This window comes from Stenella coeruleoalba (genome assembly GCF_951394435.1).
Source record: "Stenella coeruleoalba genome assembly, chromosome: 4".
Taxonomy (NCBI): domain Eukaryota; kingdom Metazoa; phylum Chordata; class Mammalia; order Artiodactyla; family Delphinidae; genus Stenella; species Stenella coeruleoalba.
In genome coordinates this window covers 134328456-134346109 of record NC_137149.1, presented here as the reverse complement: position 1 = coordinate 134346109, position 17654 = coordinate 134328456, and the positions used below count along the sequence as shown (strand labels likewise).

Here is a 17654-nt window from a genome sequence, read left to right as displayed (position 1 = left end):
TATATGATGAAAAATCAGAGAGAGATCAAATGTGTTTTATAAATTATACATGACTAATATTAGTAAAGGCAAATTTCTTCAGTTCTGTCATTTTCTACTTTTATTACCCTAAACATGAAAACATCTTCAAAGAACCAATTTATACGCCCAAAAATGAAGAAAGTGTTTCAACCAGAATATATTGTAAAGGGAAAGCAAAAAATAATTTGCAATTTTTCACTTGATTTTAACAATTGTAAGTTCTTACCTACACAAATATAGAGTTTTAACAGTTGAACAGAATGTCTTTTGTACCTCCAGGCAGACAAAATAGAATAGTCTCAGGAAAAAAAAAAAAATTAAACATGCCCCCCAAGACACATGCTGAACTCAGAATCACACAGTGTGCATCTAGTCTCAAAAGACTGTGATTTGCTTTTCAGTCAACTGTTTCCTGCTGCTAGAAAAAAAAAATGTAAGCTTTGTTTCATAAAGAAGCTTTAACTGGAGAATTACTGCACTGCCATGGTTACCCAGTAAAATATATTGCATAATCTAGAAGGGACCAAGAAAACATTAGGTTTGGAAAATAAAATGATCTTTCTGCTGAAAAGTCATACACATGCCCTCTATGCTTGTATAGATATCTATACAGTTTAATGCATTCCCTTAGAAACATCCTAACTCTGAAGGAAGTTCCCACAGAGCAGTATGTGTATCCCAGCAGTATGCAAATCATTTCTTTTATCTAATAACCTTTTACAAATGTACCTTTGGTTGTTCTTTGACTTTCCTCAAAGGTGAGACTCACCATGGGGCATTCATTTTGTCTGCCAAATATTTTCTTAGAAGTTGTTTGTTTTTCTGCTGCTATACTTTAGCTAGAAGTTCATGACTCCATGAGAGCAAAGAAAGCAACATTTATGTTAAAATACTAAGAAAACTAAATTTCTCATGTTTAAGTCCATCTTTTTAAAAAAAGCTTGTGAGTGTTTTACATAGGATAAAGGAAGCATTATTTAGGATGAGTTATACAGGAAAAATAAGTATTATTTAAAATAAAAATGATTAGCATTGAAGTATTACTTATTTCAGGGGTCCCCAGCCCCCAGGCCGTGGACTAGTACCAGTCCGCAGCCTGTTAGAAACGGGGACGCACAGCAGGAGGTGAGCGGGGGCAAGCGAGCGAAGCTTCATCTGCTGCTCCCCATCGCTCCCCACGCTCGCGTTACCACCTGAACCATCGCTCACATCACCACCTGAACCGTGGCTTGTATTACCGCCTGAACCATCCCCCACCTCTATCCGTGGAAAAACTGTCTTCCATGAAACTGGTCCCTGGTGCCAAAGAGGTTCAGGACCGCTGACTTATTTCCATTACTTCCCAAGAATTATGGATAATCCAAACGGAAAACAGTATATGCAGGCAGCGTATACAATTCTGACTACTTGCCAATTTGACCTAAATAAAGATAGAAACTAATTATACAAAATTGTTGATAAACACAGCCTTTAAACTACACGTCCAATTACAATCATTTCACTACAGTACCTAGCTAGTAATTTAATAAATGTGAATTATTTAGCATTATTGATCAGGTTACATAAACAAAATATGTAACATTGATATAAATGCTCCAGTTAAGTGCTAATATAACAGGAAAAAGCAATACTTTCCTACCCTACCATATGTTTTCCAAATCATTTTTCAAATTTTGAGTAATCATTTAGCAAAAACGTCATCTAATTAATAAAGGCATACTTCTATCTAAAGTCTTCAATTTAAACAAACACACATTTCTGCTAATCTTTGTTAGCTAACTAAATTAATTTGAATTATGTTACACTCATTACTTAGAAACTAAATTAAAAGATTGTCATGCTGAGTTAAAACTTTAAAAAATTTTAGCAGTATAAACAGTACTCCAAGAATCCATGGCACATTACTTTGTCTTCTTTTTGCAACACTCTTAGAGAGTTAATGTACAGTATGTCTGTCAGGGAAGTGCATGATTTCAAAATATTGATAAGGAAAACACAAATTAGTAAGCTATCACTATAAATTTTTCCATTCTTATCATATTCATGTACATATTTTTCTGATTCCTATATTTTTCATTATCCCTATGTTTTCTGTTATTTATTCCATTTCTCTTGTTGCCCCAGTGTAATTTATCGATGCTGAGGTTTAATAAATTTTAATGGTGAACAGCCTGGGAAACAGTTCTCCTGACCATGTGCAGGAAGGGGAACAGGAAGAAGCAGTTACAGACAGCGCTTACTAAATGTACCCTGGAGAAAAATCAGAATCCTACAGACCTTTTCTCTTTCCTGAAAACGTGGGTATAGAATTAGGGCATGTGTTTATTAAATAAAGGAATTTTAACAAAGAAATACTCAGTTTAGTCTTTGTGGGTCCTTCGTGGGTTAGGCACTCTCAAACAATGACTTCGTTTTCATTTCTGAAGCAAACCATGTTGTCCACCTTTAAGTGGTGGACTTTTTAATTTGCAGAGAATGTGTTCATGAGGAGTAATGTTGCCTAAGTGGGTGAAGTATTTTTGAAGGTATGAATAATTTCCATGTAAGGTATTAAAAGGTTTTTAACAAAAAGTCCATTTGCAGGACTTCCCTGGCGGTCCAGTGGTTAAGACTCTGTGCTTCCAACTGCAGGGGACATGGATTCAATCCCTGGTTGGGGAACTAAGATCCCGCATGCCATGTGGTGTGGCCAAAAATAAAAAAAATTAAAAAAAGGTCCATTTGCTTCAATTTTTATGTTATGCAGCTTAAGATTAAGAAAAATCTCATAAAGATCTGATTTAGCATTTGAGAAGACTGTTTTGTTCTGATTATAAGTAATACTGCTGAATGTTGCCGTTATTTAATTATAAAGACTTCTTATAAATCACAAACCAAGTGCTTTCATGTATAAAGAAAAATGCATAACCATATAGTTTAGGAAAATGTTACTTAGAAATTCTCACAGTAAAATCTACAGCTGGAAAAATAAAAAAGCAGGCTGAACAAAAATATAATGGTCTTGGAACTTACAACAAATAACTGCACATTTTGACTAAAATAAGAAACAATGGAACAAAAACATGCCAATAGCACAGACTGCTGATTTATTTTTAAATATTGCTTCATTTTTAAAAATAAAACAAAATACACAGACTTCCTGTAAAGACAGACAATTGAAACAGTACTGAAAATAATCTTACTCCTTCGGTATTTAACAACATCAAGAAAAGTAGTAAAAACTTACAATGAAATTCACCAGCAAGACCTAAACTATGAAAGGGAAGAATGAGATGCCCAACCTAAAAAAGTAGTAGCCAACAAAAGAATACAGATGGTCTCAGTTAAAAAAAAAAAAAAGTATCATTTCTTGCCCCATCTCTCTCCAAGAAAGTCATACTTAGGAAACGAGGAATCAAGAAAATCCTGTGAATTTTCATTTATACTTCCTAATTTTGAGCAGAGCTGATTGGAGTGATTCATCAGTCCTGGGAAAATGAGGATAAATCCAAGAAAGTACAAATAACTGCTATGATGCAGGAAAACAGTAGCAGAGTAAGAAAGTATCAACAGGAATTTCCATATTCCAGCATATTATACTGAGTTAAGTAAAAGATCTAAAAACTATGGGAGTTCCACACCTTTAGCTGGGATGAGTGGGCCCTGACATGGCAATTAATAAACATTAAGAAAAAGAACCAGGTTACACAGCATGAATTACTGTGAGCTGCAGCTAAGACCTAGCCCTTCCACAGTTCATTTGTTCATTCTTTTATTCATTCATTTAACTACTCTTTATTGAGAATCTATTATGCATATGGCACTGTTCCAAGTACTGAAGAAATGGCAGTAAACGAATCAGGCAAAAATATCTAGTTTTATGAAGTTTACATTATAATATTTAGAAACAGTTATTAAAAACAAAACAAATACATCAACAGCTTATTAAAATGTGATTAAACATTAAAGAAGAGAGATAGAGAAGTTCTTGGGGGAGAATGGTGCCAATTGTTAATAGAGTGGTCAGGGAAGTCCTCTGTGAGAAGGTGACAAGTGAGCAAAGACTGGAAGGAAGTGAGACAGTGAACCATGTGGACAGGTGAAGGTGAGATCCTAGGCATCAGAAACAGCAGGTACAAAGGTAGGTGTGAGGGACAGCCAGCTAAACAGTGCCACTTACATGGAGTGAGCTGGGTGGAGGTTAGTAGGGGATGACATAAAAGAGTAACTGAGTTGGAGCTTGAGGCAGGTGTATTGCATACGGCCTTATACCATTGTAAGCATTATCGCTTTTACGTAGAATGAGAAGTAAAGCCATGGAGTGTTTTGAACAGAGGGGAGATTTAATCTAATTTATATTTTAATTAGCATATCCTGAATATGGTCTTGGTCTTGAGAATAGATGCTAAGAGGAGCAAGCATAAAAGGAAGGAGACCCATTAGGAAGTTACATCTATAATTCAGAGAAAAGTTGATGACAGTGGTAGCAGCAGAGGTTATAGAAACAGGTGAAAATTTGTATATATTTTGAAAGTAGGGCCAGTAGGATTTTCTGACCAATTGGATGAGGGTGAATCAAGCCAGAAGAGATGAATCAAGCCAGAAGTTTGGCTTTGGATATGTAAATTTTGAAATGCCCACTAGACATCCAAGTGGAGGTTTGACATTTGAAGTTTAGAGAAGAGATCCTGACTGGAGGTAAAACATGGGACCTCCATGGACAATGGACCTTTACCTCCATGAACCATGAAGATAGCATTTAAAGTCGTCACCAAGGTTGTGAGATAAAAAAGGAAATCAAAAAGCAGAGCCTAAGAGCAATCCAACTTTAAAAAAATTAGGGAGATCAAAAGGAACTGGAAAAGAAAATTGAAAATGGGTAGTCAGTGAGATAGGATGTTGTTCTGGATGTCAAGCATACAAGTTTCAAGGAGGAAGGAGTATCAAGTGCCATGTCATATGCTGCTAATAGGTAAGATGAAGACTGAGAATCCACACTGGATTTAACCACATGGCAGTTACTGCTGGACATAAGAGTGGTTTCTGTGCAGTGCAGAGGGTGAAAACCTACTAGGTGCAAAGAAGAATAAAAGGAAAAGAGTTGGAGAAAGTGAGCCCAGAAAATATTTTAAGGAATTTTACAGTAAATGGAAACAGAAACATGCAGCAATGACTGGAGGGGAAGAGGGATCAACCAAGCACTTAAAAAATGTGATATACAAGAATCTGTTTGATGTTGAGATGATCTAGAAGAGAAAAACTCTGGTGATGAAGAGGGAGAGGAGAATTGCTGAAGAGATGTCTTTGAGTGAAGGAGGACCTGATCTAGTACCTGGTGGAGAGAGGAGGATTTAGGTGCAGGAAAGGTTCATAAATACCACCAAATATGCAAATAGAGACAGTGTGTAGATGAGAGTATTTAGCCTTTAGATATAGTAAAATAGAGAAAATACTCTTTAAAATGTAGAAAAGTGCCAAGTATAATTCAATCACATGAAGCCAAAGCAAATACAAGATCTGAACAATGCTGCCCATTTTAAGATTTCTAAAAAATGAAAAGAAGAGCATATGTAAACTGTACAAACATACTATAATAGGAAAAAAAAGAAAGAAAAGGTTAGAGGTGGGAGAGAAACAAAATTAAAAAAAAAGAATGAAACATCACATGCAAAATAAAAACAAATAGTTCGAAACATAATCCAAGGACTAAAAGCATATTCTTAAGAACAATTTGAGATATAGGGCAAAGACTGGAAGAAATTAGGAGTCAATGAGGTGGGTCACAGAGATAAGATGAAAGACAACAAAATGAGTTGAAACATAAGATTTTACAGCTAAGGAAATTAATTGAGAGCCAAAATATTCAACTTGAATGTACAGATTAGAAACAGTAAGAATCAGAATAAATACAATAAAAGTCAAATCAATAACATAAGAGAATATTTGAGGCAGTTATAGAAAATCAAGAGAAAATAGAAACATATTAAAGATTCCAGTGAGAGGCTTGCGTATCGCAAAAAAAAAAAAAAAAAAAAGATTCTCATTGAGAGATGTTGATAAGCAGACACACTAAGATGATCAAATATATGGGTAATTACTTATTAGAAATCTTGTAACTGGAATAAAAAAATTGAAGACATGTAATGCAATAACATTTCTCTGAAGAAATGAAGGAAGAACTGAATCTAAACATGTTACAATATATACCAGAAAGAACTTTAACAGAACATTCAGAAATGCCACAAACTCTGGTTAAACTACTTTGTGCCCATGAAAAAGAGTTCCTTAGGCAAACAGGCAGAAAACACAAGTCAACTTCAAGGAGAAATGAATTCAAGCTGGCCTCAAATTTCATCACCACAACATTTAATTCCAGAATTCAGTCAAACATTGTCTTCAAATTTCTGATGATGAAAAAAATGTATGAGTGAATATTATTATTCCCCAACGAGTTGTTTTTTGGACATAAAGGCAAATGACAAACATTCACATACGTGAGACAACACATAAGAGTATCCATGAGTTCATGGATATTTAAGCATGGTCCCTGCTTTCTAAAATACACAATATACTTGTGTTATTTCCTTATGTTTTCAGTATGTATGTTTTTAAAATTAAAATGCAGCTTATAATTTTGATTTTCATACTTTTAAGTATCCAATAAGCAACATATGAATAAACTAATACGCTAAATGGAAATAATATTATGTGCAATTGTTCTGAATTTGTTGGGTATTTAAATATTTACAATTATACAAAATTATCTGAAGAATATTTTTGTGTACTTTTTTCCTCCTATTTTCTGGTTATTTCCATAAAATGTATCCTAGAATTGAATTATATAGGAAAAGGATATTAACTTCTTTAGGATTACTACATACAGCTAAAACTGGTCTATAGCTTATATTCAACAGATTCTGGGTTTGATATCAAAATTACACTTCCGCGTTTAAATAAGCTTTATAGATCTTGTGGCGGGGGGAGTGGGGAAACAAAGAACATCATAGAAAAATTGAAAGAGTACCCATGTGAAATAATGTGAAAAAATAATTATCTCTGAAAGTTTTAAAATTTTAAGCTATGTTCCACATAACCAGTTATTATATTCAATAGAAAAAAATAATTTTTTATTAAACTTTCTATTCTCTAGGATCTTAAAGTCTGAATGTTCTCTTTTATCAATCTATATTGTCGTTTGAAAAATAGGAAAACAAAAGTCAAAATCAAATATAATGCAGCAGATTAGTAATGAAAGTGCTTATATGGAATTTCCTCTGGGATTGTTAAAATGTATACAAAATAAAACAAACAAACAAAAATGTGCTTGAGGTTTTAGTTAAAGACAAATCATTTTGCTTTCAACTAATAGTTGCATGCCAAAAGAAAAACCTGTTATGTCCCAGGAACTATTCAATAGCAATTGTAATATAATATGTTTTTTCATTTTACAATCCTGTAAGGAAGTTATTGTTGTCACCATGTTAAAGATAAAGCAAGGCCAACATTCATAGGAATTAGGCTTGCTCAAAGTAGCAAAGCCAAAAAATGGAGGTCTGAAGCCCATACACAAAAGGATAGTCACAAATGGTGATATTTTCCAGAGGTGTTTCTTCATTTAGATAATTTGAGTTGGATCTTTAGCCAACAAGCTGCTAATAAAACAAGTCTGCCCTCAAGTACTCATCCAACCAGAGGTCAAAGCATTTTCTCAGGATGAACCCAAAATATGCAAATGGCCCCCTCTCCCCAAGCAACATTCCTCCCATTTTCACAATGATTACCTTCCAGTGCTCTTTGCTCACTATCACCCCTACAATGAACAGCATCAGCAAATATGTAATGTTCAAGACACTTAACTTATCTAACCCAGAAGATGAAAATAGAAGTTGACAGTCCTTGACATAAGATTTCTGGGCATAATGGTTACTGAAAGGATAATAGTTGAAAAGAAAGGAAAACTACAACAAAAAAGCAAAGAGTGACTCAGGTACAGAGGGGTTAGGGTGAGAAAGGCAGATTTAATTGGTTACATGCTGGCAAATGCAAAAGTCCTGAGTTCTTGATGGCATTGTTTCAACCAGTGTGCACTGAAACTGTGCACTGATTTTGTTCTAAAGATTAATGATCTATTGTGAATATGTAATTTCAGCACCTTGTCTATAATAATTGCACATATTTTGAATAATCCACTTTGCATTTCTTGTTCCTCATCTCAAAATGCAAAAATCAGCTAACCATAGGTCAGTACTACTGTGTTGTGTACCTCCAGGTAGCACATTGCATTCTAACTAAAGGCGACCCTGGAGTTGTGCAATAAGCAAATCCTACCTTAGATATTCACGTTCATTTTGAGGAGGCTTTTATATTAAATTGACTAGCTACTATTTTTACAGATATTTTCTCCTTGTTATCATTGTTGGCAATTATGTATTTTTTAAAGGCAATGTGTTCAGTGCAGCAAATAAAATATTTCCTAGCATCTGGAATATATATGTTCTTCTGTATAGAGTGTTCATTCATTCAGCAGACTTTTAAAAAAATCTCTAACATGTTCCACACAATCAGGATACAAAAAATGAATAAGACACTCTCATGGTCCTCGAGAAGCATCTTAACTTGAGCTTCAAATCACATAACTAATTTGCCTTTTTCTGATTAGATACTCACCAAACTACCTTTCAATTATAATAGTTGCTCACATGGCACCTAGGGAGAAAATGTGCTTGCTAGAAGACTGAAGTGTCTGGTTCCCTGGATAGTTGTATTTCTTACCGTGAATTTATAGACTGGCACCTTGATTATAATTAGGCTTTGCAGGTAGCTTTCCTTATTTGGTACCTTTAGAAATTACAGTTCTTATTGTAAGTTGATATTTGGGTTTTATATGTCATTTTCCTAAGCTTGGTTAACGTAAGTTTGCCTATGAATTTAACGTGTTTTTGGTGTACTAGAAAATAAAATTTCTTAAAGAGAATAGCTGAGACTCAGGCCCTGGGTGATGGTAAATTTACTAGGGTACTGCCACATTTAAAGACTTCTTGGAAATAACCCACCTAAGCTTCCCTAATTAACCCACCTCTTCCTTTAGATTAGTTGAACCAATTACATATTTGATAGTAAACAAGTTAAAATATTAGCTTAAATATTAAGGTTTCTGAACCAATTAACAATTTATGCATATAAAATTATAGTTCTAAACAACTTGACTTTTTTCTCTTAAATATTTATATATTTCTTTCGAATAACTATCTACTAAGAGCATATTTAGCTGACTGCTTCTCCTTACACTACTACCTGTAATCCAGAGAAGTAGAAACTATAAAAATAAGCAACATATTTTCAAATAATTCATGGGTCAAAGAAAATCAGAATGCAAATTAGATAACATTTTGAATTGGATGATAATGAAAATGCAACATATCAACAAAAAATCAACTCAGTATTGTGCTACTCAAAATAGTTTGCTGTTTTCCATTTCATTAACTAGTTTTTCATTTGACGAGCATTTATATTCTATATATTTAGAAATTTAAAACCATATGTTATAGGCTATTAACAAATCATTTACTTCAAAGGGAGATAATATTGGAATAAAAAGAAAGTAGGAAGATTTATAGAAAGTCCTTCAAACCTGACTTCTGACATATTTATATTATCACATTATCACTCACTCACTAACCCCTTATGATTTGTTTTCTTTCCTAAATAACTAGTGAGAAAGGTTGTTATTTAAATTAACACAAGGGTTTTAGTAGAAAAAAGTTAAGTAAGTATAATTTGACTACATGAGGGATATGAAGCTTAAAAAGTATTCATCAAATAATTCAATTCATGAGAAAATTTTAAGAAGCCTCAGATGCAGAGTTACATAATATAGAAAAAGTTTCCATTTAAGTTTTTAAGATGAAACTTTATTCCTCCTTATGAGCTTAGACCTCCAATCTATAAAATTAGAATTGATGCACTAAATTTTAATAAGCTTCAGAAAAATCTTACAAGAAATTGTAATAGTGTTTTGTCTTAAAATAAACCATAAAGAACAGTGAAGTTTCATTAGCACATTGTTCAGGGAATCATAGAGAATTTCCAAATGAGAAAGAAAGTGTGAAAAAGAAAACTTAGTTAGGATTTGTGTCATTACAATATGAAAAAAAACTGAAAACAAAGGCCTTATTTAGGTGTTAACATTAGAAAGTTACTCAGAGTATTTGATTTTAAGTCAAGAAAAATCTGTACTTTTAGCATTATGTAATATAAGGGCAAAAAATATATAAAACACTGCTGTCATTTTCTCCACTTTTGCCACATGGTAAAGAGATGAAAAAAGGCATCACTCTGAAGAGGGAAAACAGGAGTTTGTGCTACAGAATTACAAATGACATCATAATAGTGTACTCCAGGTAATAATGTTATACAATTGGTCCTTAGAATTAAGCCTTGAGAATTTAAGAACATTGAAACCTTAGCAATAGCTTTATATATAAACATTAAGTGTCTACTAAGAGCAGAGCACTCTGCTGAACCCTGTGAAAGATACAAAGAAGAGGAAGTGCTATAGTTAACCAGGGTAAACTGATAAACTCTTGTCAGGGTCAAAATTACATCTTTGGCACTAGATTATACATCAGTATGGAGATAGTGTGGACACTGGAAACATTTACAACAAGCTATTTTAAATATTTCAGGCAACAATAGATTTCAAACTTCTAATAATCTGTGTCCTAGGATGAGGATAACTGCCTCTCATTGATTTGTTCCATGTGTATTCACCTTCCATCCATCAGACACAATGCTGGGGACAATGACTCTAGAAACCCTACAGTCTAGAGGCAGAGACAGATAAACACAACCAGCAAACACAACCTATATTCCCTATCCCCTGCATACACACATACATACAGACACAGAGAGGATCATTATTATCAAATGAGAAAAGTATTACGACAAAGATAAGCACAGAGCATTACAGTGTTATAAGAACCCTAGGAAAGAACAAACAGCTTCAGATAAGGGTGGAGAACCTCCATTTCTGCACAGGATCTAATAAGTTGCAGTTACCAATGCTCACGCTGCAACAACTAGTAAAATGAGTAAAACAGATAATTTGAAAAAGCCACATATTTTTTACAATATTAGAGTGCTGAGGAAACAGTAAAGAGTAGATAAACTAAAATACCTAAGTGATGAGTCTTTTCTCAACAGATAATCACCGTCTGTTTTCCTCTCTAGGGGCATCTGATTCTGGGTGTGGTCTGAGGATCCAAGTAGGACCACACAAAGTGACTTTACTGGAGTAAGGAGAAACCAGTAGACAATTCGATGGTCATGTGGAGTCAGTGTGATTGTTTAGAAACCAGAGAAGTCACAGGTAAGTGCCCAGTTTTCCACATCAGGGGTAAATGGACAAGGATGGGGCTGGGCCTGAAGGGAAGAGTGAAATCTTTTCCATCTGGCTGTGTTTGTGAGGCAAATACTAAGAAGTGACAGTCCCATCACATATACCAGGCTTTCAGTCAAAAGCTCATCAGGGCCATGTTCAAGGAGAGGGGATGAACCAATGGTAAACCGAGTGTTAACTCAAATTACAACCCAAGCCTGATCCTGCTCTGTCCTGGATGGGATTGAAGTGATTAATCTCATGGGTAAACCCTCCCTGTTGGCAAATAAATTATAGAGCTAAAGATTTTACAGTTGTGGGGCTTCCCTGGTGGCGCAGTGGCTGAGAGTCCGCCTGCCGATGCAGGGGACACGGGTTCGTGCCCCGGTCTGGGAAGATCCCACATGCCACAGAGCAGTTGAGCCCGTGAGCCATGGCTGCTGAGCCTGCGCGTCCGGAGCCTGCGCTCTGCAACGGGAGAGGCCACAACAGCGAGAGGCCCGCGTACCAAAGAAAAAAAAGATTTTACAGTTGTTTTATATACAAGGCCTGACATACAATAAAAAATTACTTGCTGTGCAAAGAGGCAGGAGATCGTGACCATCAGTCAGGACAAAAAGTAAACAACAGAAGTATATGAATACTTGATTCAGATACTGGAGTGATCAAAGAAGAATATTAAAATATCAGTATGTTATTAATCATTAAGGAAAAGATTGAAAAATTTCATAGAAAGATAAAAAATTTCTCTAGGGAATTGGAATCTATAAAATAAGCATCAAGTAGGCATTTAAAAATTGTACAACCACAATATCTGAAATTTAAAGTTCACTGAATGAGGTTAATAGTAGATTGGAAGGAGAAGACAGAATTAGTGAGCTAAAAAACAGGTCAATAAAAAAATTTGTAAACTGTAACATAGAAGGAGAAAAGCATGGAAGGAACAAAATAGAGTGCAAGAGACATAAGGGACAACATACAAAGGTCTAACACACTTGTAATTAGGCTACCCACAGGAAATGACAGGGAAGTTGTGGCAAAAGCAATCTTTGAACAGATAATGATGAAGATTTTCTAAAACTGATCAACGGTATCAACCCACATATTTAAGAAGATCATGGAACCATAAGCAGGGTAAATAGCATGAAGACCATAAGTAACCACATCAAGGTCAAGCTGATGAAATCCAAGGATTAAAATAAATTCTAAAAGGAGTAACAATAAGACCGATAGCCAGCTTATCAATCGAAATATGGAAGTCAGTAGACAATGTGCTGAATTCTGAAAGACTGAAAAAAGTTTCCAACCCAGATTTTAACCCAGTGAAAATACCCTTTAAAGATAAGGGTGCAATCAAAATATTTTCAGACAAAGAAAAGATAAGAGAATTAGTCACCAGCTGAGATAATCGGTTGCAATATAAAAAATACACAGGAGGGCTTCCCTGGTGGTGCAGTGGTTGAGAGTCCGCCTGCCAATGCAGGGAACACAGGTTCGTGCCCCGGTCCGGGAAGATCCCACATGCCGCGGAGCGGCTGGGCCCGTGAGCCATGGCCGCTGGGCCTGTGCGTCCGGAGCCTGTGCTCCGCAACGGGAGAGGCCACAACAGTGAGAGGCCCACGTACCGCAAAAAAAAAAATACACAGGAATTTTCTCAGGCTGAAAGAAAAATGACCCCAGATGGAAAGATGAAACTGAAGGAAGGAATGAAGAGCCCTAGAAAAGGTGATTTTGTTGATGTATAGAAAAAATACTGACTTCTTAGAAGAACAATATTATTTGTGTCTTCTGGATGTACATCATAGAAAGAAACATGTCTGACAACAATAGTACAAAAGGTAAGAAGACACTAAATGAAGCTAAAATAAGGTGTGGTTTCAGCACATTTAGGAAGTGCTAAATAGCACTAGCTTAGGGAGACTAATAAGTCATGGATGTATATTAAAATCTAGAGCATAAGCACTAAAAATGAACACAAAAAGAACCAGAGAAACAATCAAATAAATTAATTAGGTAATATAATTAAATACAATGGATATAAATATAATTAAAGTTTTTTATAAGAAAGAGGGAAGAGAGTAATAACAGCAAAAGTACATGAAAGAAATAGAAAATATATAGCAAGATGGTAGGTTTAAATGCAAATATATTAGTAACTGCATAAAATCTAAAAGTACTGAAACTACAATTAAAAGACAGAGATGCTCAGAATAGGTTTAAAAACTAAGATAAAACACATGCGGTTTACAACAAATATGTTTAAAATATGAGAACACAGAAAAATGCACCATAAAAGAATGGGAAAAAAATGCCACAAAATACTTATTAAAAGAAATAGGTGTGGCTATATTAATATCTGACTAAGAAGACTTGAAGGTAAAAATAATCACTAGATATTTAAAAAGGGATAATTCATAATGATAAAATAACTTCAACAAGAAAATAATACAGTCATTAGTTTCTGTTTAATGATAACGAGATACAAAGTATATGAAGGAAATTTTAACAGAGGAATAAGGAAAAATACATATATCTACAATCATAGTAGGAGATTTTAACGCACCTCTCTCAATAACTAGTAGAATAAACAGACAAAAAAACCCAAATAAACCCAGTAACACAACTGAAAATTTGAACTACATGATTAATCAGTTTGACCTAATTGGCATATATAGAACATTACGCACAGTATCTGCAGAAGAGAAATTATTTTCAACTGCACATAGAACATTGACAAAAACGTGTCATTAAAGGATCATTTGCCATAGAGAGCAATCGTCAAAATACAAAGAAAACAAAGCAGTTATGCTATTAATGTGCATACCTTGTTAAGAAGTTTTTTTTTAACCTGAGATTGTATGAGGAACAACTTAAAAATTAACAACTTAAAAATTAAAGTCATATAAGAAAATCAGATTTGCACTTTGCAAGGTTTAAACTGGCAATGGTTTGAATATTGGATGAGCAATATGCAAGACCAAAGATAGTGAGCCCATATAGCAGACGACTGTAGTAATCTAGATGGATAATAAGAAGATTATGAACTGGGAAAGGAAGAGCAGGCATGGAAAAGATGATACAGATTTAGGAGACAGTGAAATTAAAGAACTTCCAGGACTAAGTGACTGGCATCAATAACTAAGATAGGAATGAAGCAGATGTAAGGTTAGTGGTGCGATAGGTTCACTTGACCTTGGAACATGCTGCCTTTGAGGTGCCAAGGAAATCCCCAGCTGGAACTGTTTAGTGTGAAATTCAATATGAAGCTGAAGCACTTGAGAAAAATGTGAAATGGATAAACAGATTGGGATTTATCGGTAGCAACAGCCATGGCAGTGACTGGAGCATCTGAGAGGACTAAAGAAAGAGACTCAGAGGAAGGGAGGAGGATGGGAGGACAGAGGAAGAAAAAAGAGGAAAAGGAAGAGAGGGAAAGAAAAAGAGGAAGGATAGAGGAGTAGATATAGAGGGGGAAGAGTAAGGAAGGGAGAGGGAAGAGTGTCCTCATGGTTTAAAAATATTGATAATACCTGTCACTTATTGAGGATTCAGCATGCACCAGACATCATAATAGGCTCTTTAATAATTTAAAAAATAATTGATCCTTACAACCCTATGAGGTAGATATGATTACCATCTTTACTTCAAAGAAAACAAAACTGAGTTTAGAGAGATTAAGTAACATGCCCAAAGTAATCGACATTAAATAGCAAAATAGGGACAATAAATCCAGGTATTTCTGACGAGTTTCATGAAATCAAACACTACGCTACAGTGCCTACCCAGTCTATGTCACAAAGTTAAGTCAAAATAGAAAAAGTACCAACACAGAAGAAGTGGTCACAGTGGCCAATACTGGAAAAACAAAATCAATCAAACAAATCTAAAGTAAGAAACTATATACTTCAAAACGTGTTCTTTGGATTCTGCATTCAACAGTTCACTGCTGCTCCTGACAAAAACATTTGCCACTGTGTGGTAGAAGATAGACTACAATAAGTGGAGCATCGTAAAAGGTAAGCAGATGAAGGCAATACATTTGGACCCTTCTCTACAGCCTGGCCATGAAGAAAGGGAGACTGAGAGTAGTTAATGTGTCATGGAAGGAGGTCTTGTTTTTGGTCCAAATATCCTAGAGTCATGAATATACTGGATGCTGAAGGGAGTGTAAGCAGCTGCAAAGGTTAAAGAAATAGGAGGAAGATGATGACTGTATGAGGGACTGTTCTGAAGAAACAGGACAGAGGAGATTGATGTAAGTGTGAGAGCCATGGGAGACATGAAAGCTGTCCTCAAATTCAAGGAAAGATTTTCTTTTCACTGTGAAAGTGGATTCCCACAGTGTCTATAAAAACAGGCATTGAAGAAATTCCTCCTGAGACTTCTATTTTCTTATGGAGGAGAAAAAAGTGAGTTGCATTTTATTGGCAATAAAAATACTTTTCATACAGTATGTGATTTAGTATTACTTAAACTAATAGTAAACAAAACGGAATCACTTATATTTATCCTTATAATTTCTTAGCTTCAAGAATACAGGCTTTTATATACTTGAAGATACTATCTGTAGATATTTAAATAGAGGTTAAAGTTCCAGTTCTTCATGCCAGTTGGCTCAATTTTTTTTCCCATCCCTCAATTACCTTGTACTTTTTATCATCTTTATTACTACCAAAAATTATATACACAGTCAAGTCTGCATTTCTTTGCAGAGAAGTTATAGCTTCTCTCTCCCAAACATATTACTCTGCAAAGTCTTGTTTAAGAGATATTATGTACGTGTATACATATGTGTGTGTGTGTATGTATATTACACATATTCATCTTAATCAATGTGTTCTCTTTTATTAGGATGACTGAGGATGGAGCAAGGCTGGGGAAAACAGTCACTAACTGGAACGTCTTACCTGAAAGTTTATAAAATGTTATGAATAGGAACACTGTAACATTGTTTTTTAAAACATTCATGGATCTTTAAGATCAAGGTCTCAGTGAAATCAACCTAAGTGCAAAATAATCAGACCTTTGGACAGAACCAAAAATGAATGTGGAACATGATCTGCTTAAGGCGAGTGTGAGGCATGACTAATAAGTGCTATGAAGATATACAGTCATAATTAAGTGAATGACAAATCTGTTTTGTTGTGCTATGGAATGCTTTCGGAGATGAAAACCTTACTTATGGGAATTTACACGACTGTAAATCATTACCTTAGTAAATCTATGAGTTTGCATTATTATAAGTAGTTATGGATATTACAAGCAAGCCATTTTCCCTTCTGGCTTTTCAGATTTAGGGTCTTGTATTCAGAAATGTATACCCATTTGGGACACAGCGTTCTGGAATTTTTAACAAGATATAAAATTTCATTTTCACAGAAAGATGGCCTCATTGTAAAGGCCACATATCAAGTAAATGAGAAAAGACATGTACATGTGTTTGTGGGTGCTTAGAGGGGAAAAGCAGAAAAGGGAATTGAAAGAAGAAACAACTGGAAAATAATCACCCCATAAAAAGTCAACCACTGTCTCCAGAGTAGTAAATTATAAGTTGAGGGAGCAATTTGAAACAGGAAGTTAGGAAAGAATGCACAGTTTGTAAAGTTAAAATATTGTAAAGTTGAAGTAAGGAATTTTAAAGTAATTTTAATGTATGGAAAAGTTTGGGAACTATGCCATATTGTTTTTCTTCACTTCTAAAAAAAGTACTGTAATACTGAGTATAAAATTCCCTATGAATTCAGCCTGTAATTATATGTTAGAAAAATATTCTTATTTCCTTTATAAATGAAAACTTTATATATATATATATGCACATATTTTTATTGAAATCTAACTTTAAAATTTTATGTTGAATATTTCTTATATTTTGTTCTGATATTGCAATACTGTATTTCCAGTCTGATTAAAGAAATTGTATCAAAAAGTCACTATATTTTCAACTACTTAATGCAAACCAGGAAAAAGCATGAAGATGGAATGAAGAGTGGAGGAAAGAAATAAAAAATAAATGAAGTCATCTCTTTTTCCCAAAACTGTTCTCAAACACACCCTGGGAAATTTCAAAGCTCTTTAGAGTCTTCCTGAAATTCCTCCTTCCTTGTCACTTGCAATGGAATAAAACCCATGAGCTATGATGCTGCTTGTTACTTAGCTCAGCTCATTCTCCACTGAAAAAGTACTTCTAGATTCATTCAAAATAGCAATTTATTTGCAGTCACTTTCGTATGGTTTAGCCATGAATCTCAATCAGAGTTACAAATTTTAGGGTTAAACA

General features: G+C 34.6%; 1 protein-coding gene across 1 annotated transcript in view; it reads left to right on the top strand.

Moving 5' to 3' along the window:
* Positions 1-16288, top strand: part of LOC307185974 (uncharacterized protein) — a 640401-nt gene extending 624113 nt beyond the window's left edge. The window contains exons 9-10 of the mRNA XM_079920601.1: positions 11230-11368; positions 16229-16288. Coding sequence (XP_079776727.1) covers positions 11230-11256 — 27 coding nt within the window. The 3' untranslated portion in view covers positions 11257-11368; positions 16229-16288. The remainder of the gene's footprint in view (positions 1-11229; positions 11369-16228) is intronic.
* The last annotated feature ends 1366 nt before the right edge of the window (positions 16289-17654 follow it).